The sequence below is a fragment of the Vombatus ursinus genome, unplaced genomic scaffold, assembly GCF_900497805.2.
Source record: "Vombatus ursinus unplaced genomic scaffold, bare-nosed wombat genome assembly UNPS02006779.1, whole genome shotgun sequence".
NCBI classification, from domain to species: domain Eukaryota; kingdom Metazoa; phylum Chordata; class Mammalia; order Diprotodontia; family Vombatidae; genus Vombatus; species Vombatus ursinus.
In genome coordinates, this window is record NW_020946557.1 from 22,503,257 (window position 1) to 22,529,259 (window position 26,003).

Here is a 26,003-nt window from a genome sequence, read left to right on the forward strand (position 1 = left end):
TTTACTGGGTTGTAAATAGACATAGGAACCATGTGATCACAGATAATCGAGAGTTTATAAAGCATTCTAGAGATTCCTTTTCCTTTTTTCCTTTTCCCTTGTTTGTTGCTTTCCCTGGGATTTCCTGTTCGAATTGTGTGAATAGTCTTTTTACTACACGAAGACTATGACAGTTAAGGAGAATTGGCTTGGGATTTCATGTCAGTTTTATAGTTTGGGGAGAATAAAAGGAAATAAGCACTTATTAAATATTCACTGTGCTAAGTGATGTACAGATTTTACCTCATTTGATCCTTACAACAACCTGGGAGGCAGGTGCTGTTATCTTTACTTTACAGATAAGGAAGCCAAGACAAACAGAGGTTAAGTGACATGCCCAGGGTTACATAGCTAGTATGTGTCTGAGGTTATATTCAAGTCCAGGCCCAGTACTCTATATGTTGCATGGCCTAGCTGCCTCTAGCTTCAACACTGCAATACACATCTGTCTGTAAGAAAGTGTTACTGTTTTATTTTTTAGACGTACTCTGCCTAATATTGTTAATTGGTTCTGCAGAAATAGAGCTCGGCAAAACAACAGTATTGTTGTTGTTGTTCGGTCATTAAGTCATGTCTGACTCTTCCTGACCCCAAGGACTACAGTATGCCAGGCCCTTCTATCCTCTACTACCTTTCAAAGTCTGTCCAAGTTAATGTTCATTGCTTCCATGACAGTATATATCCATCTCATCTTTTGCTGTCTCCCTTTTTTTTTGCCTTCAGTTCCCCTCTTTTTATTGACTATGAAGGCTACTCCATTTCCTCTAAAGGATTATTGCCCAAAGTAGTATATGTCATGATCAGCTGAATTATATTTCACCCATTTCTGTCTATTTGAGTACACTGACACCCAAGAAGTCAAAGTTTAACCTTTCCATCTCCTGTTTATCCAAATCCAGCTTAGCTTAGTTCATAGATCTTATATTCCAGGTTCCTATGCAATATTGATCTTAATAGCATCAGACTTTCCTTTTATCACTAGACACATTTGCCATTGAGCTTCCTTTAAATTTTGGCCCAGCTACTTCATTAGTACTGGAGCTACTTGTAGTTGTCCTCCGCTCTTCCCCAGTAACATGTTGAACACCTTCCAACCTGAGGGGCTCATCTTCCAGCGTCAGATCTTTTATCACTTTAATACTGTCCATGGGGTTTTCAGATACTGGAGTGGTTTGCCATTTCCGTAGATCACCTTTTATCGGAGCTTTCACTATGACCTGTCTGCCTTGGATAACCATGTACGGCATAGCTCATAGTTTTATAGAGCTATGCAAGCCTCTGTGCTATGACAAGGCAGTGATTGAATAGGAGAGAAATAGCAGTATACAGGATAGCTAATTCTGCTGGATTGTGTTGTTGATGAGAGAAATGTTCCTGGGCAGCCAAATTCAGGTGGTAAAAGTTTAGAGTGGATCTTTGCAGAAAAGTGGATTATAATAGGATTTTGAGTCCATAGGACTGAGCTGAATGGAGGTAGATGAGGCTCAACTTTGCCTGGGCTGGGCTTCTTAATTTAGGATTAGAGCTGAGGGAGAGAAAGTGGCAGGCACAGAACTTAACTACTGTCATCTGTGGAAGAGGAGTTAAAGCCATGATAAAGAAGAGGTTATATTTTGGGGAAGGGTTTTGGTTGTGGATTCCCACAACTTCTTTGATTTGGCAGGAAACTAAGTGCTCAATCCCTAGGCAAAGGGACTGGAGGAATTGTGGCAAAGGCTTTGTAAGCCCTGGAATGTGGAAGCAGGGATAGCAGGTGAGAGGTAACAATGTCACCCAAGAATAGGAAAGGAGAGGGCATTGAGGATGGCTGGCTATGGCCCTTGGTGGATTGGAGGAAACTTATATTGGAAATCCTCATTACTTTCTTTAGTGGGATATGTATTTTACACCTTTGTGGTATGGCTCAGGTTCAGAATGAAAAAAAACATTTACCAGGAGATAAAAAACTGATTTCATACCTTTTTGTAAAAGGTGCATAGTAAATTTTTAAAATCTGTTACTTTATAAGGTGATCAACCAAACAACTATGTAAACTACATAATAGGCTTTTTTATTATCATGGTGGGTCTTTGCTAAATGAGATTTGTTAGGGCACTATTACTCAGGGTACACATTATGAAATTTTTTGAAAACAATAAACTGAAAATAAAGATGTGAAATTTATTTTTGTATAGGAGCATGTGCTCCTGGTATAAATTACATTTGCCAGATAGTAAATCTGGGATGTGGCATGTGGAATTGTAAATAGTGATGATTAGCAAACATTAGGGGAAGTACATCCATAGCATTATAATTTGCTTAAAAATAGTAGCAAATTATATAAAGTTTTGTAAACTTTCACTTCATAATTAACTAGCACATTTTGCCAGACGTTTTCCTTTATAAGCATTTCTACTGTGATTTTTCTGTCCTTCATAAAAATTTCTTCCAATATTTCATGTTATTGGATTTTAACATTAAATAGTTAACACTATACCAAGTGTGTGTATGTATCTTTATTTGTCTATCTTACCTGTTTATTACTTAAAAACATTTAGTATAAATATTAAATTCCCAAATGATTTTTTTTTCCGGATGATGTCTTATGGAAGTGACTCTGGGATCCTTTCACTTTTTTATCATAAAGCATAGGAGTAGTTTTGAAATGCTAAAACTGTTGTCATTTTATTTTCTAGTACCAGTCCTTTCCCTATAACAAAAATGGATTCAAAGTTGGAATGAAGTTAGAAGGTGTGGATCCTGAACACCAGTCAATGTACTGTGTTCTTACTGTTGCTGAGGTAAAAGCAACCTAATTTTCTGGGGTTTTTTTTAAAGCTTATAAATGTGAAGTTGTAAAGGATTCTAAAATAGCAAATTCATGTGAATGCTAGATGAACTCTTTATTTTTTAGTTTTTCAGAGTAGACATTATAGAATTCATCATAAAAGATTTCAGCCCTAAAAAATATACTTCATTACCCAGAGTATCAGTATTTACAATTGAGTAATACTGCTTCTCTCCTTGATTCTTCCTTCTTTCTCCTTTGAATGGGTCTATCTTTTAAAAATCTTCTCTTTTATGTAATTATATTCAAGCTATATTGAAATTGTGTCCCCAAAATCAGCAAAGTTCATCTCATGTAAATGTATTTACTTTGGTTTCTAAAGACCAAACTATTCTTTCAGGTAATTATTTGGTAAAGGCTTGGCTCTTTTAGGAAAGTAGTTAGTACAGTGTCATAGCACACTTGTTAGAAGCAAAGTAAGTTAATTATGGTTCAGTAAAGACATATTTCTAGATTTTCTGAACTATAGGTAGAAGACATATATCTTTTTGTCTATATATATAGACAGAAAGTCTATATCTTTATTTTCTCATGGGAGAAAATTTTTTGGGGACACAATTTCAATATAGCTTGAGTATAATTACATAAAAGAGAAGATTTTTAAAAGACCCATTCAAAGTAGAAAGAAGGAAGAATCCAGGAGAGAAGCAGTATTACTCAATTGTAAACACTGATACTCTGGGTAATGAAGTATATTTATTAGGGCTGAAATCTTTTATAGATGAATCCTATAATGTCTACTCTGAAAAACTAAAAAATAGATGAAGAGAGTCTATATCTTTATTTTCTCATGGGAGAAATCTTAAATCTTTTTTTCACTCTGCATGAGTGATTCAAGTCTCCAACATCATTTCCCAGATAACTCCACACCATGTTGCCTCTATGCTCACCATCATTCCCACCTCTTCTCCACAAGAATTTTAGGGATTTTCTTGCTTAATTGTTTATGTCTTACCCTCAGCACTTAGCACAATGCCTAACATATAGCAAATATTTAATAAATGTTTTATTTAGCTAGCTAACAAATTAGCTGGCTACTTTTTGGCTCAGTTTGATGTGAATAATTATTACCAATGCATATACAGTACAGTCTAGCTCCCTTTAGTACAGCCTTGGCCCAAGGTTTTTATTATGTCATTTATTTTTCTTTAATCAAAGTGGTTTTATTAGCATGGACTGCATATTCATATGTGGCATAAATGTTACAGTTTAATTTGACTGTATTATGGACATAAACATTTTGAATCAAAAAATTATTAATTAATATTCTTTTCCATGTTTCAGGTTTGTGGCTATAGGATAAGGCTTCACTTTGATGGCTATCCTGATTGTTATGACTTCTGGGTAAATGCTGATGCTTTAGACATTCATCCAGTTGGATGGTGTGAAAAAACTGGCCACAAGCTTCATCCACCAAAAGGTATTATTATACTTTTGTTTACTATTATTATTATTAGTTATTATTCATATTAATTTTGTTGATATGGCTTGTTTTTATATTCTGTTAATTTCCAAATATATCCCTTCACCCTCCTACCTATTGAATATTCCCCTATCATGAAAAAGAAAAAAGAAAAGAAAGAAAAAATTCAACAAAACTAATCACAATATCAACTGAGTCTGATCTTCTATGCAAAATTGCGTGCCTAAATTCCCCCCACCTCTGCCAGGAAGTAAGGATGAGGCATTTTCTCATTGGGGGTGAGGGGAACATTTCCTTAAGATTTTAAATTGCGTATGACCCCACCTATTTAGATAATACTAGTTTGGAATTAATAACAATAAAACATAATAATTCAGATGGTGTAAACTTAGATTGATATTTTTAATATGAGAGAAGTTTATTAAATAAATTGTGATATAAATAAAATGTTTTAAAATATTCATTTAACTTTTATTATTTGTTTGAGTCCATTGTTTTAGCCTGTTGGTATCTTTTGGAAATCTGATTCTATTTTCCAGTGTTTAACTATTTTCAGTTTTCTGCCATCTGAAAATTTAATAAGCATGTCATCTATGCCTTCATGAAAGTCATTAAGCAAAATATTAAACAAAACATGGCCTGAACTGTCATCAAACTGAGCCAAAAATTAGCCAGCTAATTTGTTAGCTAGCTAAATAAAACATTTATTAAATATTTGCTATATGTTAGGCATTGTGCTAAGTGCTGAGGGTAAGACATAAATAATTAAGCAAGAAAATCCCTAAAATTCTTGTGGAGAAGAGGTGGGAATGATGGTGAGCATAGAGGCAACATGGTGTGGAGTTATCTGGGAAATGATGTTGGAGACTTGAATCTGAGCAAGGTAAGGTGAAAACTGTCAAAGCTCAGGGTGTTCCAGGAGTGGAATCCAAGGTTCCAGTGGGGAACATATGGAGATGATGCCTGGATTATGATATGGACATAGCTCAGAGAAATCTCCATCAGAGTTCTACATAGTTGAAGTATAACACATGGCAGTGTTGTAAATGTTCTGGATAATTTTTTAAAATCATTTCATCTCAGATATAAATAATTAAATTTTAACTTGTTCAGCTGGATTGAAAACTCCTGTACTGTCCATTTTGCCTCGCACAACAGTGCACGGAGTAGTTGTTTATGCTGATTGTTTATTTTCTCAGAATAACACGTGTGTGTGTGTGTGTGTGTGTGTTTGAAGATAGGTCTTTAAGGAACTTACAAAGATACCAGCCTCAAATAATAAATAGTTTTATTAACTTGACATGTTAATAGTTTTATTAACTTGACATGTTTGTAAATTTGTGATAAGTTATCTGAAATAGTGCCAGGTGGTTAAGGAAAGAACTGTATAAGGACTGCCCATTTGTATTTTCAGTCAAACCCTCTTATATCTGACCTCATCACTCATTAGAAACTGATTTCTTTAAAATTACCAATGATCTCTTAATTGCAAAATCCACAGAACCTTCTTCTTAGTCCTCATCTTTCTTGACTTCTTTGTAGCATTTGACACTTTTGGCCTCCTTCTCCTTTAGACTCTCTCCTCTCTGTATATTCAAGACACGGCTTTTCTCTTGGTTCTCCTGCTACTTGTGTGGATACTCCTTCTCAGTCTCCTTTCCTGGATCCGCTACACCCCAACCCCTAACTATATGTGTACATGAAGGCTCTTGCTTAGACTTTCTCTTCTCCCTGCATACTTGTTCTTGGTGACCATATTAGCTCTTATAGCATGAATTAACACTTCCATGTAAATGATTCTTAGATCTATATATTCAGCCCTAGTGTCTCTCCTGAGCTGCAGTTTTGCATCTATGGGCTTCTCAACTCAACATGTCCAAAACAGAACTGATTATCTTCTTCTTGCCTTCTTCCCCTCCCCCAACTCACTCTTTTTCAAAACTTCCCTATTATTGTTGAGAGTACTACTCTCAATCTAGTCATTCAGGTTCACAGTCTCAGAATCATCCTTGATATTTCTCTCTTCCTCATTCCCCATATCCAAATGGTTGTCAAGACTTAGCGATTTTGCCCTTGCAACATCTCGTGCATACGGTCTTTCCCCAATCCAGCACGTTAATTCAAACCTTCCTCATCTCTGACCTGGACTGCTGCAGTAGCCTCATGCCTCTTGTCTCTTTTCTATCCAAACCATACTCCATACTTCATTCCTAAAGCACATGTCTACCATGTCACTTTCTTGCCTAAGAAGTTCCAGTGGTTCGGTATTGTTTTCAGAGATCAAAGACAACCTATTCTTTTCGGCATATAAAGCCATTCTGGTTTTAAATCTGGCTTCCTTTTCAGATTTGTTATTCCCTTTCACACACTTTATTTTGTAGTCTACCTAAAGGGCCTACTTGCTGTCACTCACAAGACATTTCCTTATCTGTCTTCATGACTTTGCCCAAGGGAAAAACATGCCTGGAATACTCTGTTTCTTTCCTTCTGATTTTTTGACTCTTCAGTTTCATTCAAAGTTTAGATCAAATGCCACCTCCTCTATAAGGCCCCTCTTTTCATGACTACAGCCTCTTCCCTCCCCCAAATTGCTTTGTATTTATTTTGCTTTTATTTATATTTACCTACATCTGTAACTATGAATTTCCTACAATTATTCTAAGCTTTTTGAGGACCAATACAGCTTTATTTTTATCTTTGTTATCACCAGTGCTTAGCACAGTGACTGGCCCATAATAAATGCTTGTTGATTAATTGATTGATTGATACATAACATCATTTGAGAATCATTTTAGAATTTTATTTCAGTATCTGAAAAGGTAAGATGAAAGTGGCTTGCTTAGTGTGGTGGTTCTTCAAAGGCAGGAAAAGGTTACTAAATTAAATTGCAGTTTAGCGTTTGTTATGGAGCAAAATTTTCTTGAAAATAAAAAGGAAACACTCAGAGATTCCAAATGCTATTGTCAGAAAGCAGTTTTCTGCTCTTTGTTCCCAAGGCTACCACCCTAATAGAGGCTCTCTTAGCCAATCACTCCAAATAGCAGGTACTCCCACTTGCATCCCATCTCCACACCGTCTCATATTTCATAATCTGTCAGCCTACTTCCTTACTTTCTAGTGTAGTGAAGTCATTCCTCTGCTTAAAAATGATTAGTGGCTCTCTTTGTTTTTATCTAAAAGAAAGTTTCAAAAAATAACAAGCATTTATATAGCACTTTAAGTCGGCAAAATGTTTTATTATTATTATTATTATCTCATTTGAGCTTCACAGCAACCCTGGGAGATAGGTGCTGTTATTATGCCCATTTTATAGATGAGGAAACTAAGGCACAGAGAGGTTCAGTGATTTGCGAAGGATCACACAGCCAGTAAGTATCTGAGGCCAGATCTGAACTCAGGATTTTTTGACTCCTGGCTCATTGCTCTATATGCTATCCCACCTAGCTGCCTTAAAAATTTGTATATTAATCAAATTTTAAATAAGTTAAAATTTATTCAGGAAACTTATTACTTAATGAAACTTGTCAATACTTTTTTGTGAGACAATTCTTTTGCAAAATAAATTAATCACCTTTCATTTGTCTCTTTTATGCAATTTCCCTTTTAAGTCTTAAAAAGTGAGCACATTTGAATTAAAACATTTTATAACAACATTGTCCTTCCTTTTTATCCAGCTATTTCATATGGTTTTTCTAATGGATTTTGCATTCCCAGTGGAGTGCCAACAGGGTTTTCTATTTTTAGGTTCAAAGACTTATATTCTCTTATTACTTAATGCCAAAAGGCCAGGTTACTAAACCTCTGTTTTTGTTGGGGTGAAGTCTGTCTGAAGACTGCTGATAACTAATTAACAGACCCTTGTTCAAAAAAAATGGAAGAATGATAATTACAAAAAGCTAGACTAAAACATGGAAAAGAAAAAAAATTAAAAGGAAGAAGGGTGTGAAATTTTAGATAAAATTGATATTTGTACATGGGAACATGAAAATAAAAAAAAATTGAAGTTTTGTTACTAGGTTTTGTTTTGTTTTTTTGTTTTTTTTATTTTTTTGGTAACACTGCTTTCTGAACATTAATAGAAGTAGAAGTACCCATACTGGCAGGAATAATAAAGTGAAATAGCCAATTTCCTCTTTTAGGAAGTGCTCACTTCAGTGGTATTAGAACATCAAGCCAAGAACCTTTACCCATGGCACTTAAGAAACACGTATATTGGATGCATTTTATTAGGTTTGAGGTGGCCATTCTTGCAGTAGTAAACTATGAACATCAGTGGCTCAGTGAATAAAGTGCTGAGCATGGTGTCAAGAAGACTTGAGTTCACATCTGGCTTATAATGGACAAATGACATAACCTCTGTCTGCCTCAGTTTCCTCCTCTATAAAATGAGGATTATAATAGCATTGACCTTACAAGGTCACTGTGAGTATAAAAATGAGATAATACTTGTAAAGTGCTTTGCAATCCTTAAAGTGCTATGTAACGCTATCTAGTATTATGATATATTTTTTACTTTTTTTTTTTAGCATTTCATTCATTTCTATATTGAACAAATTACTTTCTAAACACAGAAAAAAAATTGGCACAGTCCCTTACATATAATAGGAGCTTAATAAAAGCTTGTTAACCAATAGACCAAACTCTCCCTCCCCCACCCCAGCAATCCATAGGTCTTAATTCTTCCTTTTCAATAAGATTTTGCTGGGGCATTACTCATAAAACTAATGAAAAGCTTGTAAAAATGACAGTTATACCTTTATCACCTAACTACTTTTCTTTGTAGCTATTTAGAATGGGAAAAAAAAGCCTTTGGAGCAAATATTAAACTGTATATTTGGTTCTACTTGCTTTGTGTAGGAAAACCCGTGGTTGAAATTAAATTATTGTGTATTGTTTAATATTTTGATTTTTAAAATTCCAGTTACATGTGTGGTTTGAGATGTGTTAAAGTGGAGGGTAATACTGAAATAAGTGAAGTTTTGTTTTTGTTTTGTTTTTAGAGAGGGGGTGTATGTGTGTGTGTGTGTGTGTGTGTGTGTGTGTGTGTGTGTGTGTGTTGGGGGAGTCATAATGAAAAGAATGTTAGACTTGAAGTCAGAAGACATGTAGGTCATTATTAGCAGAATAACATAGGCAATTCGCTTAATCTTTCTAGCTTCACTTTCCTAATCTGTATAGTGGGGTTAATAATACCTATAATATTACTTGATCAAGTCAGATAAAATAAGTTAAAAACACTTGGCTAACTTTAAAACCATAATTCTTATTATTATTGGCAGGTCAATTGAAGAAAATTTTGAATCAGATTTTGTAAAGTGAAGTAAATTTGTCTTAACACATGTTTTTAGGGTATAAAGAAGAGGAATTCAATTGGCAAACATACCTTAAGACATGCAAAGCACAAGCTGCTCCAAAGTCCTTATTTGAAAATCAAAATACTGTAAGTATTTGTCAGTGTACCTTCTGATGGAGATCAAGAATGTGTTTTCTAGGACGTGATGCTTAGAAATCATAGCAAGGAACTGTGGCAACTTTTATTGCTTAATGTTTAGTTAATATGAGAGCTACAGTAATCTCCTTGCTGAAGAAAAGTTATACAATTACAATTTTATATTGAAAGATATGTTTGAAGGCAATATAGCACAAGTCCTGGTGCCTTTTCTATTTGTAAAATGTCTGTTAATTAATAGGACCTTATATGAACAACTTAGGTTTACTGGGATATTCTTTTTCTTATAGCTATTGTATGCATATTAACTGTGGTATCTGTTAGCTGAGTCTTGATTATATACATGAGGAATCTAGAATAAGTCAGTTCAGTTCATCTGTGTGGGCAAGGCATCAGTGCTTGGTGCTGGGAAAACAAAGACAAACAAAATGGTCTCAACCCTGCAGGAGTTTGCATTCTTCTGATGATATAGGTATTAAGAGATCAGTAAATACAAGTTAAATTTGAGGAGGAAGAGAGCTCTAATCATGGGGCCAGGAAAGGCATTGAAGAAGAAACAATGTTGATCCAGCTAGAAAGAAGCTAAGGATTCTGAGAGGGAGGTAAGGAGGAAAAGTGTTGCATGACTAGAGGAGAGTCTTTTTTTTTATTTTTTTTTTTAGGCAGTTGGGGTTAAGTGACTTTCCCAGGGTCACACAGCTAGTAAGTGTCAAGTGTTTGGTCTGAGGCTGGATTTGAACTCAGGTCCTCCTGACTTCAGGAGCAGTGTTCTATCCACTGCGCCACCTAGCTGTCCCAGGAAAGTCTTTATAAAGGCATAGAGACAGGAAAATTGGTGACCAGGTTGGCTTGAACAGATTACATGAAGAATGATTGCATAGGAATGTGGTCTGGAATCAGACTGTAGGGAGCTTTAAATGCCAGTTTTAGGCATTTGTGATTTATCTTAGAGATAATAGGGAGCTAGGGAAGATTCTGTTCAGGGGAGTGACATAGTCAGAATTTTGCCAGTTTTGGCAGCTCTGGGGAGTGTGATTTGGAGAGGAAAAAAATCTTGAAACAAGGAAGTGTACCAGTTTGAAAGCTGCTGCAAAAGTCCAGTGGAGAGGAGATGAGGGTTTAGAGTTGAATCTGAGTGTGAGAAGGGGACAGATAGACACAAGAGCTATTGCGGAAGTAGCCCTGATAAGACTTGGCAACAGATTAGACGGAGGGATTGAGGGAGAGGGAAGAGTTGAAGAAGACTTTGAAATTGGGAACATGAGTGGCTAGGGCTTGGTGGTTGGTTCTCTTAATAGTGATTGAAAGTATGGAGGGGAGATGGGAGAAGATAATGACTCTATTATGGATGTGGTAAAAAGACAAGTAGGTGGAGCTGTCCAGCAAATGGTTAGGTGGGAACAGTGTACAGGAGAGAGATGAAGGTGACTCTCTAAAACCATAAATTGCAAGGTGTTGCTCGGCATTGTTAGAGGTATTTCCCACATTGAGGATTCCCTTCACCACTAAAATCACAGCTCTAGTCCCATGTGGATTTGGATATCCTCTGCATAGAGATAATTAGTTGAACCAGTGAAATCAGAAGAAATCACCAAAAATGAGTATATAGGAGAGATTCTGAGAGAACACCCATGCTTAGGGAAAGGGAGGAGTGATGAGACAGGTAGGAAGAGATCCAGGAGAGAGAGCTGTCATGGAATCATCTGCAATGTCAATAGTTGCACAGAGGTCAAGTAGAATTAAGACTGAAGGCACTAAGACCCTTCAAGAGAGCAGTTTCTGTCAAGTGATATGGTTGGAAGCCAGATTGTGATGTGTTGAGAAGTGATTGCAAGTGGAGGTAATAGAGGCAGTTAGTGTAGATGGAGTTTGACTGTGAAGGGGAAGAAGAGATATAAGATGATAGCTTGAGGATCAGGTGAAAGTTTTTTAAGGATTATGGAGACATTGGCACTTTTTAGGCAGCATGAGAGGGAAAGGAGTCAATATATGGAAATGTTGAAGATGAGTGAGTAAGAAGCACTAAGGTCACTGCAGGAATGATGGACCAGGCAAATAGGGAGATGAGGTGGACTTGGAGGTTGCAGTGAAAATAAAGAAGTTTAGGAGAAAAAGGAAGATAGATGTGAAAGGATAATAAGAGTTTATGGTCAGGGAGAGAAATTTGAGAGTTCAAGATCATAGATATAATGTAGTTATGGGTATTGTAAGTATAATGTAGTTATTATGAATGAGAGTTCATTTATTACCATCCCTGTGGTGTGTGAGGTGGAATGATAATGTAGGTCATGGAATTCTTTTCTTTCTTTCTTTTTTCTTTTTTTATTGCTAGGCAGTGGGGTTAAGTGACTTGTCCAGGATCACACAGCTAATAAGTGTCAAGTGTCTGAGAACAGATTTGAACTCAGGTCCTCCTGACTCCAGGGCTGGTGCTCTATCCACTGCACCACCTGGCTGCCCCAAGGTCATGGAATTCTTGTCTCCACTAGAGGATACAGTCTTTAGATGCACATGTAGGAAAGAATAAGAATCTCATTTGGCACTAGCTGGAAATATGGTATGGTATAATGAGAAGATGACTGGATTCAGGCCTGGACTTTCGTTTTGGCTCTGATAATTACTATGTAGGTGGCAAACAGCAACTCAAGATCTATGAGCCTGTTTCCTTATCTATAAGAAAAAAGAATAATAATTCTTAAACAGTTTACCCTGTAGGGTCCTATTTAAGAAGAGCTTTGTGACTTTGCCATGCTATAAACTTGTCACTCATAAAGTACTATATTAGATGGATTGTGTCAAAGACTAGGTTTTTTTTTTCCATCTTGTTCTTATTTAGGTCTTGCTCCTGTTGCCACTTTATGAGGAACTAGCACTTTATACATAAATAACAAAAACTGAAGCGATTCAGTGCTTGCATTGAAATCAGGGTGTGTGAATGATCCATATAGCTCAAAAAAACATGGTTCCAGTGATCTTGCACCCACCTTACACCCACCACCATTAGCCATTTCCCCAGCTAGTATGTGGTCCACTTTAAGGATTCCTTAAGGATTTTTAAGAGGCACCAAGGAAACTTTTAACACTTTGCCAATAGTGGAACAAATTATCTGATCCAACTGATGATAGACTGGTTCAAGTAGAGTCCTAGAAAAGGAAGAAAAGAGGCATTTCTCAGCCTGGTAGAGCTGGAGGGAAGCCAGACTATTATAAGTGAAGATTTTCACCAAGATCACAGCCTAATTGTTGAAATGTAAATCTGGCATAGAGAGCAGACACTCTTTTTTTAAACCACTGAAATCCACTTAAGTAGAAAACAGCTATGCGGGAAGATGCTACGCCATACTTCCTGATCCCCTTTTGGTCCCTTGCCTGTAAGCTTCAGCAGGGATTTTATTCATTGTCTCACTAAATTCTTTTCACTGTTGTCCTATAACTTAATATATGTTTTTCATATAAGTGATAACTCATTCTCTTTGCTAAAATTACTTTCTGTTGCAACTCTCAAATATTTATGGGCAGAAATGGGCAATAAATAATTTTATGACATAATTCCTTTAATAAAAACTTAGGTAGAAATGTTTCCAGGATAGCAGTAGAAGTACATCCAGCTTTAGTGCCTAGTTCATCAATTCAGGGAGCATTCATTTTACATGCTTACAGAAATATCATTAAAAATTGCTTTGTACATTGCAGCTTTCCTAATTCTTCATTATAGTTATAGTAAAAAGGATCATGAGATTTATAGCTGGAGGAGGCCCTAACAATCAACTTGTTCAACTCATTGTGGGAATAAATATCTATTTTTGCATAATGAGGTTAGAACCTGATGCCTAACTTTGTCATTTCTATAATACTTGAGCATTTTCAATCCCCCTAAGGTAAAGGAAAAGTAGTAAGTTAGACACTGAGAAAGGATTGAAGAATTATGTAATTGTTATACACATATCAATGCTGCTATTAGGAAAGAAGTCCTATTTTAGCCTTCTTAAAAGATAGGAAGAAAAATTTTCATTTTTACTCTCTCTCTTCCTCCCCCCCGCCCCGTCGTTCTCCCTTCCTTCCTTTCTTTTTTTAACTACATTTTGATTTCACTGTACTAGTTTCTTCATGTTCCAAATGCTTGGTGTAGTCAGCTGGTTTGCTTAAAATACACCTATTTTGAATGATTTCCTCTCTGAATAGCCATTTTCTACTAACGTGGAAATATTACAGCAAGACACAGTCCTTTGCACATAATAGATGTTTTGTAAATATTTTTAATTGCATTAAATGAGATATCTCTGGCATTGGATTACAGTAGTCATTTGCTGTCCTTCCTGTATAAAAACAAGCCACTGGCAGTTGAGAGTGTGCTTTTTAGGATTTTTTTTTTTGGCAATGATAATGGATTTGGACTGATGCTTTCTCACTTGTGTACAGAGACTACTGGTTAAGTTCTGTAGTCACGAAGCAGGACAGTTAACTAAACCTTATGGGGTAAGTCTACATCTTTAGCCATACTAGCACTCCATTCTCACCAACTGAACTCACAAGCCATGGATGGTAAAAATAAATATATCTTAATGCCTGGTGCATCTGAAAGCTTTGGTTCAGTGGCATAGAGACCTACTTGACTCCTAATGATACTTTATGAGGAGCAGCCATGCTGTAAGATGAGCACCTCATTAAACCAAGCTACAAATGCGTTGATTGCATTGATAGTTGGTGTTATGGGTAGTCTGAACATTCAAGGTATGTATATCGTTAATCAAATCTGTGTTTCTGAGTAGACAGTGATCCCATCAGGTTTTCGTGTCGGAATGAAACTTGAAGCTGTAGACAAAAAGAACCCTGCATTCATCTGTGTTGCTACAGTAACAGATATGGTGGACAATCGGTTTTTGGTGCATTTTGACAACTGGGATGAAAGTTATGATTATTGGTAAGATTTTTTTTCTCCTTTCCCATTTCTATAATTTTGTTACCTTAATTTTGCTTTTGTGCATAGCTTATTTATCAGTCCATTATAGCTGAATGCCACTGCTCCCTTTTTATATTCACTTGACTCTTGGAAAACCTTGGAATGGCCTGAAGTCAAAGGGCCTCTCCTCACCCAGACCCTTTTGGGTACTATTTTCCTTTTCTTTTTCCTTCCCTGTCCCAGCCACTATCTTTAATGACTGTTTTTCCCTTCTCCTGAGACCTTACTCCTTACATAACTCTAGAGCTAATTTGCAGGAGCAGGACTGGTGAAGACAAGTGTTGGGATAACCTTCTATTGCCTCCCCTCTTTTGCTCCTTGGCTGCTGGTGCTGGCTTCCTCTCGTTTATTAAGAACCTACTGTGTGCCAGACACTGTACTAAATGCCGAGGATACAGAGAAAGGTAACTCCAGGAGTTCACAGTCTAATGGGGAGACAATTTTTATCTATTTGTATCCCAAGTACCATCGCTAGTTTCTTTGGCAGATGCCAAGGAAACAGTCATGTCAGTTGCCTTCTCAGACTTCATCCATTCACTTCAGAATCCCTGTCTGCTCTCCTGACAGGAAGTGATCTGAATAATTTGGTAATGGTTTTCTTCTGAAATATTGGTGAACTTTACTTCAGTCATTTGTATGTACTCCTGTGCTTTCTTCTTGAATTGAAGAAGGAATCAATCAATCAACAAATATTTATCTATGAACAAATGAGTAAAAGATATACTAAGTGCTTACTATAATCAAAGCATTGTTCTAACTAAGCTGTAGGAATACAGATAGAAAAGTAACACGGTCCCTGCTCTCAAGGAATTCATATTCTTTTTTTTTTTAAGCCAAAGACAGGGTTTATTAGAACATCTGTCATATTGGGCAGACTCTTAAGGAGTCTGAAGATTAGTAAGCTATTGGCTAAATTTTAAGAATTTGAGCAGTGGCTAGATTATAAGAATCTGAGCATCTTAATGGAGACAAGATGGACCTAATATACAGAAAGCCTGTGGGAGGATCTAGAAGTGGCCAAATAGTTTGGGGTGACAGGAAGAGGGGCCTAAGGAGATCTGGATGGGAGAGGAAATGGCCAGGGGCCATAGGGAGGTAAGACAATGGAGGGGAGATTGAGCATAGCCACAGTGAAAGGCCTGTTGATGGGATTATAGCCTCATGTTAACCAGAGATTTGGCCATGTGGGAAAGTGTAGGGTTTTTCCTTTCTGGGACCCAGATCCCAACCCTATCATTCCCCCCTCAAACAAATGGGACCCAGATTCTTTTGGAGTAAGGGGCAAAGCTCTCAGTTTCTGAAACTGCTTCCTGCTGGCAAGGGGCGTAGAGCTGTCCCTGCCTCAAGAGGGTCCCAAAGAGGAGGTTGACTGGAACTGAGCACAGGCTGCATCTAGGGAGCCATGGGGGGACATTGGCTGGTACTCGCTGTTTGTTACCAACTGTAGGTGAATGGCCCATAGTCTGGAAGACATAAATCTGACAGAAAAAACTGCAGTGCCCAGATATAAAGCAGGGACTAGATTTAGGGCCCAAATTTGAGAGGATAAAACCATCCTTAGCTCTGTTTGGATTCAGGTAATTCAGTTTTCCAACCATGCAGTATCAAATCCACCTCATAGCCAGACTCAAACATTCCCTTTCAAAGGAACATAATGGGGAACTGAACTAGGAGGATCCCATCTTAGACTTAGCCTAAAATTGAAGGAACTCATATTCTAATGGTTTTAGCTGTAAGTTGGATGGATAAGTCTCTGCTGATATAATTGTATCAGTTTCAGACTTTGAACCATTTGACATGCCAAGGACTTCGTGATAAGTACTTTATTTATTTTTTGGGGGGGTCTTCATTAGCTGTGGTTGTAGCACCTACAGGTATAGCTGTCAGGCCACATCTCTACAGGAGATACTTCCTGAGATGATGGCGGAGGACACTGTTATTCCCGTTCTCAAGCTTCTGGGGTTCAAGATCAGTGTCCAGTGGGAAGAAATGGTCAAGGAGATGGTATTCTTTTGGCATGTCTGGTACCTGTTACCTCCTGTTTCTCCCTCCAGATGCCTTTTTGAGACTTATTATTAGGTACCTTATTAAGTGCCTACTATATGCTACTTAGATACTGGAATGTGCACATAATAAGCACTTAATAGATGCTTGTTGTTTGATTGCTCATTTGAATAGCAGAATAAATCATCACATAAAATATTAATTTAATAAATGATATTCAATAATTAAATATTTTACTTAATGATTGTATTACAACAATAAGTAGTAAATACTTTGAAAAGGATCATCAGACTTTTACCCACAAGTCTGCAGTGTTAAAAAGAATAGTATTTTAGCTTTCCCAGTTTATCCTCATTTTCAAAAATTGATGGAAGGGTATTATAAAATTTGATTTTAATGCCCAGTATGAAGGTAGAGTGAAACTGAACAGGAAAAATTATTGAAAGCAGAATTTTCATCTGTTTATTTGATTCCAAGATGTGTATTTCCATTAAAAGTATTTTTAAAAAATGGTTGAACATTTACCTTTCACAGACATCCATAAGTCATTCACCTTCATTTTCTTCTGGGGTAAAAAATGGAATTCCTTTAGTTCTGCTTTTATAGCCTGAAATAACCAGCTTTAATACATGTTCAGACTGTAATAACATACTCTTAAGTGTTTGTGTAAATATATAACTATGAATATTAAGGTATCATTAGGTTTTTTCCCCACAGAGAATAAATGTCTACCACATTTTTCACTTTGTCTCCTCCCTCCACCCCAACCTGCAATTAAGGAACATTTTGAAAACACTTTAAATGCTCTGAGATATCTGCAGGGTTATTTGATATTTCACCCTTTGATCTTTGAATTGTGGAAAGATAGCACTTATTTTTAGTAGTATAAACTTGCTCACCAGGTGTGTAATTGAGGTTACAAATTGGATTGCTTTTCCTGATCTAAAGTATTTTTGGAAACTAGGAGATTGTTCTCAGAATTTAGTCAGTGATCTTTTCAGTGAGAATGTGTGTGTTTTTTAAAACCTCATTGAGAGTTACTTTACCAAAAGCAGAAGCTTACTTTTCTTAGTTAGAAATGTTTTTGTCTCTGTAAATAGATCACACCGCTTAATTTAGTGTCAAAGGCGAGTTTATTTCTGTAATGGAAAATAGTCATTCTGAATTGAGGTGATATTTGCATGCCATAACTAGAAGCCAGTGAACACAAGAGATTAGATTCCTAAGACTCAGCGTACTATCTTTTGTTCTATTAAAAAACCAAAATTTTCTTATAAGGTGAGGTGAATCCTAAGATTCAATAGAGAATTTCTAAGTGCCAGGAAATTAAAAAGTTCTGAAAGCTTGAAACCTATTTCATCTGCCCATTTATGTCAGCAGAAGTATATCCGGAGCTAGGAAAGTGTACCTAAGATTGAAATAATATTCCTTCCCAAAATGGAAATGTGGTTATTATCTGCTAATAGTGTTAATTTGAATTTGAGTTTCTTGTATATCAGTAACGCTTATTTTTGGGAACTGTTAAATTTTGCCCCTTTGGTATTCATCATACTTGGCAGAATGACATTTGAGTCTGATACTAATCTATGACTACTACCCATCATTGTTTTCCTTTTGGTTTTGTATTGAGCACTATAATTTAGCAAAGAAATAATTTTGTATTTTCAGATGTAAAGGAATGAGGAGCTAGAATAAAAATGGAGAATATTACGTTGATTAAACATTTAATCCATGTCCAATGAAAACTCCACTTCAAACATTTATTCTTTTGGCTACTTCTTCTTAAAAAGAATTATTAGAGCAATGATTTCCTCACTTGACCTTTTCTTTAAGGAGCATAAGGCTTAAAAGCAGCTGATATTCGATATGCTAATGTAGTCAGATTAAATTGGAGCACTTATTTGTCCCCTGAGTGAGTCAAGATGAGGGACGTAAGTGGATTTATGAAAAAGGAAGCTATAGTAAATAGTGATGTTGCCCATATTACATATTGCTTCTAATCTATTGTGTGAATTTGGTTAGGTATCCAACTTATTTGTAGCTCTTATTTCCATTGCTTCTAACCTATTGTATGAATGTGGTTAGGTCCAACTTATTTGTACCTTTGATTTCCATCGCTTCTAACCTACTGTGTAAATTTGGTTAGGTATCCAACTTATTTGTACCTCTGATTTCACATACTGTAAATGTAAACAATAATTGCTCCTAACTTACCTTACATGTTGTTGAGTAATTGTGATATACTCTGATGCTCAGAACTCTTCGGAGAGAATCACTCTTGAAATAATAGTTAACTATTATGAAAGACCTGAGTTTCCTGAGCGAATTATCTGGTCCAGTAGTTTAGAGATAGGATACATAATAAATGTATGGGGCTTATTTTGTACCTCCTTGTAACTTCTCACGTATCTTCCACTGCAGAAGGAAATTTAAATCTGGTTTGGCACAGTCAGTAGTAGGGTATTTAAAAGTAGTTTTCTGAGCAGTGCTATCCTGCCTTTAGACCCATCAGTGTATTTCTCCTTTTTCCAAATAGTGCTCTTTACTTTGTTTTCTAGTCATAATTTGAAACCACTACAGACCATTTCATTATCTATGTTTGTGCTTCAAGAAGACTTTCCAAGTCTTCTTGAAGATTATTCAAGCAATTCAAGGGATAATTTATTATATATGTGCTGAAGAATACAAAAGCAATAAAGTTAGAGGCTTCAGCCTTATTTACATTAATATGTAATACAAAAATGTCTTTTTGGTAATATTTCCATTTATGATCACTAGATGGGGCTAAGAGATGATTCTTTTTAGTCCTGCAAGATGGATTTTGTAACCTGCCAACTGTGAAATAAATTGCCACTGCTGATACGTTTTTGGTTCTTTTTTCCCCTTCTATTTTTATTGCTATATTGAAATGGCTTCATTGTTTGAATAGAGACTGTGGTCAAATTTTGGGGACTCTGACAATTTTGCATATAATTAAACTAGTGTAGGAATAGGCCAGAATGTGCTAGGATGAATATGTTTTATTACATAGGTTTAGAGAGAAATCCTCTGTTTTGAAAATAGGTTTTTATTGATATCTTTTGTTTTTACTTTGTCTAGATTTCCTCATATATCTTTCTTCCTGCCCCTCCCTGAGAGTCATCCATTAATAACAATTTTTTTAAATAGGAGGAAAAATTGATTAAAACTCATAAACACATCGAGAAAATCTAATGTTATATGCAGTGTCTCATGCCTTTAGACCCTGATGTCCACTTAGGAGCAGAAAGAGGTGGCTTCTCATTTTTCTTTTTTGGGTCATTCTCATTTCTCTTTTTTGATTTTTATTATTTTTATAATTATTATAATTTTGATTTTATAATTTCACAACATTCAGTTGAATTGTTTTGTGGTTGTTGTCCTTTCCATTTACATTGTTGTAATCATTTTGTGTATTGATTTTCTGACTGCATACTTCACTTCGAATCAGGTCATGTGTTTCCATAGTTCTATATTCATAATGCTCATCGCTTCTTACAATACAATAATATTGCATTATATTTATGTATTACAAGTTGTTTAGTGATTTCCCCAATGGATAAGCATCTACTTTGTTTCCATGTTTTTGCTACCAAAACTAGGTTTGCTGTAAATATGTTGGCTCATATGGAGCCCTTCTTTTTTTTTCAGTGATCTCCTTAGCATATATGCCTAGCAGTGGAATCTCTGGATATGGACTATTAGCCACTTTATTTGCAGAATTCCAAATTGCTTTCAAGAGTGGTTGTATTAATTCATAGTTCACCAATTGTTTATTAGTGTGCCTGTCTTTCCATAATCTCTTTAACAATGACTTTTATAATTTATCATCTTTTATCATTTTTACCAATTTGTGCGGTGTGAGGTAAAATATCAGAGTTGTTTTGATTTGCATTTCTTCTGTCATTAGACACTGGAACATTCATTCACATGGTTGTTAATAGCTTGTAGCTCTTTTCTTGAGAACTGTTTTTTGCTATCCTCTGACCACTCATATATTGAGGAATGACTTTTGGTACTATATGTTCTTGTTAATTTTATATATATAAAAATGTATATATAAATAATACACATTTTATCAAAATAGATCAATAGTTGATACAAAAATTTTTCCCAGTCAGTTGCTTCTCTTCTCATCCTAGATGCACTAATTTCTTTTGTTTAAAAACTTCAATTTCATATAATTAAAATGATCTGTTTTGTCTTCTGTGATTGTCTGTTTCTCTTGTTTGACTGAGATTTCATCTGCCTATGTCTGTGAAAAGTATATGATATTCTTCTCTTCTGACTTTTTTATGGTTTGATCTTTAATATTCAGGAAACACATCCATTTTGAATTTATTGTGGAATGTTAGTCTAAACCTAATTTTTACCAGATTGCATACCCAGCAGTTTTCAGTTGCTTCCACTGCTAAGGCCTTCCTTTTGCTATTAACTTTCATTTACACTGTGTATCTCATATATAAACAATTATTAGCATGTTGTCTTCCCCATTAGAATATGGACTCCTTTTGCCTTTCTTTATATGCCTAGTGCTTATCACAATTTCTGGCACATGGTAAGCATTTAATAAATGCTTGCTGACTGGTTGACTGACAGTTCTTACGACATAAGGAGTTTATTCCTAGGTAATTGATATTTTGTGTTTACTGAACACTAGCATATTAAATTCCATTAGTTAAAATTTTTCTTCGTCTAATCTTTGTCTATTTTTTTAGCCAGAACCAAATGATTTGGATGATTTCTCCTTTATAATATAGCTTGAGGTCTGAAAGTGCTCTTTTCCCTTCATTCCTACCTTTTTTCATTATTTCTTTTGATATTCTAGATCTTATGTTTCTCTAAATGAATTTTGTTACTATTTTACTAGCTCTGTAAAGTATCCCTTTGATTGCTAGCAGCAAGAGTGAAAATGAACTTTGGTAGTATTGACATTTTTATTATATTTGCATGGCCCAGGCATGAACAATGAATATTCTTCAGCCATTTAAGTTGTTTGAAATCTTATACATTTAAAAAGCTAAACATTGTTTCTCATATGAGTTGAAGATCTTACTATTATGAATATTGATAGATGATTCAAAGAATATAGTACTATATATTAGGGTTAGAGCAGAAAGAAACAAACCTCAGCCTAGAAATTTATTTTTCCAAGATGTTTTCAGTCCTTTATTTTTTATTCTCTTTAAATACACTTATTTAGCAAGGAGATACTGGGTTTATTACTGTTAGTTAGCTTTTCTTTGTGGTCAGGAACTTGCAACCCCCACTGTCTGTGCATCTGCCCAACTTCTAATTTCCACACTGCTACATTGAAAATTGAGATGTCCTGCCCTTTGATGATGAACTTAATAGAAAATTTAATAGAAGCTCATGAAACAGAACTGGTCCATTTGTGTCTCCTGAGCTATTTTTTTCTAATTTTTTCACTGTGTAACTCGTGTAACTATGAACCTAAATTTTCATTGATATGCTGTATTCTTGAATGCTGGAGGAGGGTGGGGACAGGAAAAAAATGAGTGTAGTAGGTGGGGAAATGGTGAAGGAATGGACTTCAGGTGTTACACTAGTCTGTAGCTATATACACACCTCTTTCTCTCTAATGGGAGAAGGTTGAGGACAGGCATTGGGGAACTCTTCCTAAATTCCCTTTTTAAGAAGGGGGAACAGGACAGACATCTAACAATTTCCTACCCAACTATGGGACTTCATCATGCTTTCACTTTTCATCTCCTCACTTTTCAGCTTTGTTTTATATGTTGTCTTCTTCCATTAGATTGTGAGCTCCTTGAAGGCAAGGTTTGATTATCTTTTGCCATTCTTGTCCCCAGTGTTAGCACAGTGCCTTGCACATAGGAGGCATTTAATCATGTTTTTTTTCCCCTAGAGATTGGCTTGTGTTTGTTAGTGTCAAGTGTATCAATTATTCATTTAAAAGTGTGTGGCTTATATTTTGCAGTTGTAGTTTAAAAAAGATTATTTAGTTTCTATAAGTTCTCCTCTGGAAGAGTGAAAGATCCATTATATAAATTTTTAAAAATCAACTTTTATTAAGCACTTATTGTGTGCTAAATACAGGGAAATGAATAGAAAAAACAAGACAGTCCCAGCCCTCAAGGAGCTCACTTTCTGTTTGGAAACAACAACTTCAGTTCAGCTACAGGGCAGATTGAAAAGTCTAGAATTCTTAAGGGTTCAGTAGCAGGGCAATTGGCAAGGTCCAGGGATCCGTAGGGTATACCAGCAGAGTAGCTAACAGTGCCCCATGGTCTGGAGGCCACCGAAGCAGAACACATGAGAAGGCCTCCTCTATGGGGTCTGGCCTGGGTTAGAGTGGAGGAAATGGAGTGTTCTGGAGAGGTGCTAAGGGATGGCCCACCCTGCTGCTCTAGATGAGATCTAATGCAGTGTTTCATTAAAACTTTAAAAAATTAGGTTGGCTGTGAGAAATAAGAACTATTCGTTTAAAATGGTCTTCTAACCTTGTTAAATCAGTGTGTTATTCTTAACATGTCATTCGTAACAGTGGAATTTCATTATTTACCTTCTCCTCAGGTGTGAAGCAGCAAGTCCACACATTCATCCAGTGGGTTGGTGTAAAGAGCATAGAAGGACCCTTATCACTCCACCAGGTTTGTGCTGTATTACATATTTATGACTTTTCAAATATCCTCAACTAAAAGTAATATTAGATTTTGTCCGTAATAGAAATCACTACATAATCTTTAAAAGAATTTAAAATTATATTTATAACTTTTTTCATTTATACAGCTCAAATCTATTCTTTAGATTCTGTATTCATATTTGAATGTGTTTCATCACCATAGAATTGAATTATCTAAGATTGGTAAATTAGATATAGGATTTAAGGTAAGGCACGAAATATTTATTGAATGTCCTTACTATGTCCCAGATTTTACTGAGCACTGGGAATACTCCCTGTCATAGTGTATATAGTGCTTGACGTGGAGTCAGGAGACCTGGGTTTGAATCCCACTTTGGGCCAGCTCTGTGATCATGGAGCAAATCATTACTTTCCAGAGCCATATTTGCTTGTTTGTAAAAATGGGAATAATACCAGTGCTACCTAACACAGGGTTATTTTGAGGAAAGTGATTTGCAAACTTTAAAATTCTATATAAACTGTCATCTTTATCATTACCATCATCATCATCATAATGTCCTCTTCATAGTTCCACTTCAGTGCCTAATGATAGCATGGATCTGACCCTGAGTTCTTTTTTTTTTTAATTTAATTTTTATTTTTTTATTTTTAGGGAATTAGGGTTAAGTGACTTGCCCAGAGTCACACAACTAGTAAGTGTCAAGTGCTTGGTCTCAGGTCAGATTTGAACGCAGGTCCTCCTGACTTCAGGGCTGGTGCTCTATCCACTGCGCCACCTAGCTGCCTCTTGACCCTGAGTTCTTGAAGGCTGCTCCAGTCAAGTACAAGGTCTTATGGACTGTAGCATTATGGAAAGGCCTTGAGTTCCATCAGCAGATTATGTCTATGTCTGCTTCCCAAGGATTAGCTTAGTTAAGGACATAGAGACTTATCAGCAGTATGCTGACCACTGAGTGATGAATTCTTTAGTCATGGAAACCTGTTAAACAAAAACAAATACCAAAAGGCCCTCAGTCATGTGTAGCTGTTTGTCTTCTGATCAGCAGGTGTCAGAATGATATAAAGGAAAGTGGAAGGTGCTAAGTATCACCCAATTCTTAGATGTCTGTAAGCATCTCATGTCATAGTGCTTATGAGATACACACACACACACGCACACACACATACACACACTCCACATTTTTTTTTTTGTATAAAGGCCACCATAAGATATTTGCAACTTATACAATGACATCTGTTGTAGGATCATGAAGTACAGAATTTTTATGGAGAATTTGAAAGGACTCTCCAAATTAAATACTTGCTCATTTTGGTGCAGAGGTGGGCAGTGGGGGAAGATGGCAAAAAAATATGTTGGAAAATATGGTTCAGGAATAAAGAATAAGAGAGACTAAAAATTTATTACTTCATATCTATACATAAGAAAATAATTAGGAGTTGCTGAGTGTGACAAGCATCAAATAACATCATAAAAATTAAATTTATAATATTTTTGCAGAAAGGAAATGACTCATAGATATGAGAGTCATTCTTGAATTAACTCTTTGTGTATAATCAGACTACCAGGTTGCAAAACATTGTAGACAAAGAATTATGAAAAGTAAACAGAATAGGAAAGACATCATAACATAGTGAACAAAGACTGTTAGCCTTGAACCCAGGACAATCTGGGTTTAAATCCTGCCTCTGACACATACTGACTTTGCTACCTTAACTTTTAACTTTTTTATTTAGCTTTTCATTTCACTTAACTTTTCAGTGCCCCTGGTAGCTCTGAAAATACAGGTTGCAGAAAAGTTTTGATCTTCATTGGTAGAGGGAAATTCCATACTGTGGATTTCTGTAAACTAAATGAAATTATACGTGAGGGCACAAATAAAAAAAGCAGAGTAAAAATGTCCTTAAAGAAATGCATGAGGGGTGGAGCCAAGATGGCAGAGTAAAAGCAGTGACTTGCTTGAGCTCTGCCCCCAAACCCCTCCAGATACCTATAAAAAATGGCTCTAAATGAATTCTAAAGCAGCAAAACCCACAAAAAGACAGAATGAAACAAGTTTACAGCCCAAGACAGCCTGGATGGTTGATCTGAAAGGTATATCACGCTGGGTGGGGAGAGGAACACAGTTTGGCGTGGGCGCGCAGGCCTCAGCAAACCTGGAGCAGGCCTCAGAGGAATGAATCACGGGCAGCTGTAGTGGCTTCCAGACTTCTCAACCCACGAACGCCAAAGACAACTTAGAAGGTCAGTAGGAAAAGTCTGTATCTACAGGGAGAGAGAAGCAAGGTGGTTTCAGCCCCAGTCACCGAGCCTGGCTCTGGGGTGGCAGCTCCTTCCAGAGCTTCTGGCCCACAGACTGAAGGAGAATACAGTGGCTGATCAGAGGAGGATTGCAGGGATCTCTCTGTTGGTGCAGGATTCTCTTGTTTTGCCCGTGCTGCTTGGGTATGGGTTACAATTCTGGGTAGCGATTCTGGGTCAAGGAGGAGTGCTGGTGTGGTGGAGCTTGTAGTGGTTGTGGAGAGGAAATCCTCCTCACAGTTCCAAGATGGAAAAGAGTGCTTGTGGTCACTCATATACCAGGGCACGGGCCAGGAAAAGAGTAAATACGTCACCCTTGATCATAGAACCTTGAAAGAACTGAAAATTTACAGATCCCT

General features: G+C 36.3%; 1 protein-coding gene across 5 annotated transcripts in view; it reads left to right on the plus strand.

Moving 5' to 3' along the window:
• The window catches only part of L3MBTL3 (L3MBTL histone methyl-lysine binding protein 3), a 156,504-nt gene that overhangs the window by 49,665 nt on the left and 80,836 nt on the right, over nucleotides 1-26,003 (plus strand). For all 5 annotated transcript variants that reach the window (XM_027848665.1, XM_027848669.1, XM_027848667.1 and 2 more), the window contains 5 exons: nucleotides 2,715-2,819; nucleotides 4,151-4,286; nucleotides 9,638-9,729; nucleotides 14,508-14,659; nucleotides 23,276-23,352. In XM_027848665.1, the coding sequence (XP_027704466.1) occupies nucleotides 2,715-2,819; nucleotides 4,151-4,286; nucleotides 9,638-9,729; nucleotides 14,508-14,659; nucleotides 23,276-23,352 (562 nt within the window). The remainder of the gene's footprint in view (nucleotides 1-2,714; nucleotides 2,820-4,150; nucleotides 4,287-9,637; nucleotides 9,730-14,507; nucleotides 14,660-23,275; nucleotides 23,353-26,003) is intronic.